General features: G+C 36.6%; 1 protein-coding gene across 1 annotated transcript in view; it reads left to right on the top strand.

The window, feature by feature from the left end:
- Nucleotides 1-4,584, top strand: part of paqr4a (progestin and adipoQ receptor family member IVa) — an 18,575-nt gene that overhangs the window by 10,115 nt on the left and 3,876 nt on the right. The window contains exon 2 of the mRNA XM_016248978.1: nt 2,047-2,265. Coding sequence (XP_016104464.1) covers nt 2,047-2,265 — 219 coding nt within the window. The remainder of the gene's footprint in view (nt 1-2,046; nt 2,266-4,584) is intronic.

The raw sequence follows: 4,584 nt of genomic DNA, 5'->3' as shown, positions 1-4,584 counted from the left end.
TTCAGCGGCTCAGATGTCGGGAGTAAATGACGACTGCTATGTTCATTATTACATCCAACAACAGAACACCTCAATCGCTTGTTAGGAGTAATTCTTGTCTACATCTGCTCCGGCGGTGAAACAATGGCGGACTGATGACAGCTCACTCAGGGCGGGTCTGAGGTAAGATGCCAGTCCAGTCTGTACTGTCAATCAAACTATCGTGGGAGGGGCCTGTCTGTGTGACGTCACACAGACAGGCCCCTCCCACGATAGTTTGATTGACAGTACAGACTGGACTGGCATCTTACCTCAGACCCGCCCTGAGTGAGCTGTCATCAGTCCGCCATTGTTTCACCGCCGGAGCAGATGTAGACATGAATGACTCCTAAGCGATTGAGGTGTTCTGTTGTTGGATGTAATAATGAACATAGCAGTCGTCATTTACTCCCGACATCTGAGCCGCTGAACTCGCAGTGGATTACATTGTTTCTGAAGGGAATGCGCCCCCGATCTACATAAATGCGTCTATGTTTGCGCGAATCATTCGTGATCCAGTCTCATCTACAGAAGAAGTGAGTATGTTTTGTAATGAATCTTTGCAAATAGCCTTTCCTAATAATGTTCTAATTAGCAAATTCACAATGAAGGAGGCTAAAGTAAACAGTCCATCAGAGAGCGGCTCGGAAGAGAGGGGCGGGGTCAGCACAGCTCAATAACATTTAAAGGAAAATGCTACAAAACGGCTTGCTCTGAAAAGAGCTGTTTTTGACAGGGTAAAAAAGGTGTTTTTTACACTATCATTGAGAAATTTTAACCAAACTATGTTACAGACTTTTCATTAAGACCCTAAATAATCATATCAACTTATGGAAAATGGGCATCCTATGACCCCTTTAAAGTCTTGTTTAAAAAAACTTAAATGGTTTGGTCAGTTAGATGTTCTAGATGTTTGTTAAAATGTTGCTAGTTGGTTGCTAGGATATTCTGGGTGGTTGCTAGGCTCTTGCTATGCAGTTGCTGGGGTGTTGCTAGAGTATATGGTTGATAGAGTTTGTTCTGGGTGATTACAGACATTCCCACCTGTGTTAATAACAGAAAATCAAATAGTTTCAGTGCTTTGATATTATTGTATTTCTTTCTAATGTTAGGAAATTCAAATGTTTTTGTTGCTCTTAAACTTGCACTAAATGTGATTATACCAACTAAGTAGCCTATGTAATTTTAATAGAACCGCACGTCGTCTTTAGTGATACAAGCTCAGAAACATTTATAACCTGTTGAAGTTTTTTATATGGTGTATTGACTTCTTTATTGTGCCGTGATGGATATTGAAATGTTGTTATTTATTTTTCATTTTAAGATGATTACTTAATAGTAATACAATATTTGTGATCACAACTGTGTATGTCAGACCAAAACTATGCATGGGGGCTTGCTTTGGTGTTGCCACCCCTCATAGACTCCATGCCACCGTAAAAATTATTTTCTAGATCCGCCCCTGCAAACATTTTCAATTAAAAGAAAACCTTGAGATATAACATAATGTTGTTGTAGAACATTGTTGTGTATAATGCCTAATCATAAAAACCTGATTATTAAATAATAACGTGTTTCTCGTTAAACATAATTTAAATATATGAATATTCGAATATTTGTTTTTTTTAATGAGCCCAAATATTCAAATACAGTGTTTTTGAAAAATGCCCAACTCTAAAAAAACCACTGATTGTCATTTAATGCTAAAGATTTTTAAAGATCTTTGTTTTAGTGTGTAGTTTGCATTTTGGCAGCTGCTGCTAAAATTAGCACAGCAAAGCCACTGAGACCCTCATTGTGCTGGGCCGTTCCCTGGGCCTCCATAAATCCATGTGTTGTTTAGGCTGCAGCATTCAACTCAAGGGACACGATAAAACACAGCAGGGCTTGTCTGAGCATAAAGCCAAATAACGACCTTCTCATTCTCTTCACAGGCCTTGCGTGTTTCAACAGCACTTTAACTACGTCTTCTGTATACAATGACTCTCCCGAACCTCCTTGTCTCATTGTTTCTTTTTCTCCACTCAGGAATCCCTCTGCTCTGTTTCCTGGTGCTGCTCCCGCTCAACATCCCTTGGTCACAGATCAGCGTGATGTGGCTTGGCGTGGTGCACTTCCTGGCCTGCCTGTCACCGCAGCTGGGCTCAGTGGTCTACCATCTCTTCATGAACCATGAGGGTGGCGAGCCCATCTACAAAACCCTGCTCACGCTAGATATGTGTGGAATCTGCATGATCAACACGCTAGGTCAGCATCTCTAACTGATGTCAGATCAATCCAAGCGCTCCATCACATGATCTCTCAGTACATCTTTTCGATTCTGTTCTGTTTTCCTTTGTTGATTCAAGGTTTTTTTTTCTCTGGACACCCCACATTTGATATTTTTGTATAGGTTGTTCATACCTAATGAGGTCACCTGATAAAGTGACGTGTCATCACATAATTTTAGCGGTGCACATTAAAACAGGCTATATTGCATTAGAGATCTTTTATTTTTTTTAAATTCACAAATATCTAACCTTTCATTGAACTAAACCAATTGAAAATGGGGGAAAATCTCATTATGAAATAAATGTTTTTCTCAAATACACGTTGGACACAGTTATTGGCACCCCTAGAAATTCTTATGAGTAAAATATCTGTGAACTCATCCAAAAACAATCCCCAGCATATTCTGTTGTCAGACACGACTGGAACTTCAAATGGGACTGGCTTCTATGGTCAGATGTTACAAAAAAATTAGCTTTTTAGCAACAAACACTCGAGATGGGTTTGGTGCACACAGGGATAAAAAGTACCCCATGTGCACAATGAAATATACTGCTGTATTTTTAATGTTGTGGGCCTATATTTCCGCTAGAGGTCCTGGACATCTTGTTTAAATACATGGCATCTTTGATTCAAATCAAATACCAGCAGATAAATCAAAAAGTGACTGACTCCGTTAGAAATCTTATAATGAGCCATGTTTGGATCTTCCAACCGGACAATAATCCAAAAACAACACAAAAATGGGTCACTGGGCACAAAACCAAGCTTCTACTATGGCCATTCCAGTTCCCTGACCTGAACCATATAGAAAATGAGTGTGGTGAACTGAAGAGGAGAAATGCCATCATGGAGCTGGGAATCTGAAGGGTCTGGAGAGATTCTGGATGAAGGAATTGTCTCTGATCTCTTGTCAGGTGCTCTCTAACCTCACCAGGCATTATAGGATGTTATTATGCCAAATGGAGGTTTCAAAAAGCATTGAATAAAAGGGTGCCGTTAATTGTGTCCAATGTGTATTAGAGAAAAACATTTATGTCATAATGATATTTCCCCCGATTTTTAATTCTTATTCTCCAATGAAAGGTTAGATTTATGTGATTTTTAAAAAAATAAAAGATCAAAATGATTAACAATGCAGATTTATTTACATTTATATACAGCCTTCTTTGATCATATTTACCAAGGGTGCCAATAATTCTGACCACGACTGTATGTAGTCATCGTTCAGGCTGTTGCAACATTTTGCCAAAGGAGAAGTGTTGTACAAGAAAATAGTGTTGTAACAAAGGAAATAAAGAAGCAAAGAGAAAACAAGAGATATGGACAGTCTTATCTGACAGTCTTCTCTGTTCACATGTAAAGCAGCAGTGACAAGGCTGTTTCACAGCACTTCCATTGTCTCTTGGTTTGTTTGATAAAGATCTCATTTGTAATGTTAAAGTGCTTCTTCTTAGTTTTTATAATTATCCACCATTTATTTGGAAAACAAAGGAACATTTTGTAGAATGTCAAAAAAGGACATTTTGACTAATTTGATTTATTGTAAAAGTGAATTATGCTTGATGAGACAAGTGGTTTTGAGGATAGTGTTAATTACATTAGGAAAATTTAATTGTTGTGGTAATGTTCTAATATTCTAGGATTTATACTTTCTCAGTGCAAAAGATGTATTCTTGTAAATATGTTAATAATGTTAATTGATAGAATATAAAAATTAAACAGTAAAAACATATATTTGGTTAACTCAAAGTTACCTGACAGTATACATCAAAAATTATAATAAATTTAACAGCACATTATATAATTTTGCTTTAGTTTTTTTTTTGAAGTACACAATATAATATAATTTATCATTAAAGAAAATGAACATATGTTTGCAGTAACATGGCTATTACAATTGTAGCTTACAGTTTACTGTGAAAAAAGTAAAGGACATTCCCAGAAGTTTGTGCATGGACATCCCCTCTGAATATATTGTATTTTTTATTTTATTTTTTATTTACATAGTTTCTTAATATTTTTGTTATCAATTTTGTACATGAGTTTTTTTTATTAGTTTAGTGTGTGTATGGCACAAACTGTGCACCGTCTATAAATACTGACATAATTTATGTGGCCTTCTGTTCTTATCTCTTTTTTTTTGCAGATTATGGTTGTTCAAGTAGGCTGAAACATTATATCAGAAAATAAAATATACGGTTATGATCCGTAATATATATTGGCACCCAAATGTCATCATGAAACATTGCTATCAACCACAGCTGCCTTTATATATATATATATATATATATGTAT

The sequence above is a fragment of the Sinocyclocheilus grahami genome, unplaced genomic scaffold, assembly GCF_001515645.1.
Source record: "Sinocyclocheilus grahami isolate Dianchi unplaced genomic scaffold, SAMN03320097.WGS_v1.1 scaffold901.1, whole genome shotgun sequence".
Classification (NCBI taxonomy): domain Eukaryota; kingdom Metazoa; phylum Chordata; class Actinopteri; order Cypriniformes; family Cyprinidae; genus Sinocyclocheilus; species Sinocyclocheilus grahami.
This window is presented reverse-complemented; position numbering and strand designations above follow the sequence as displayed.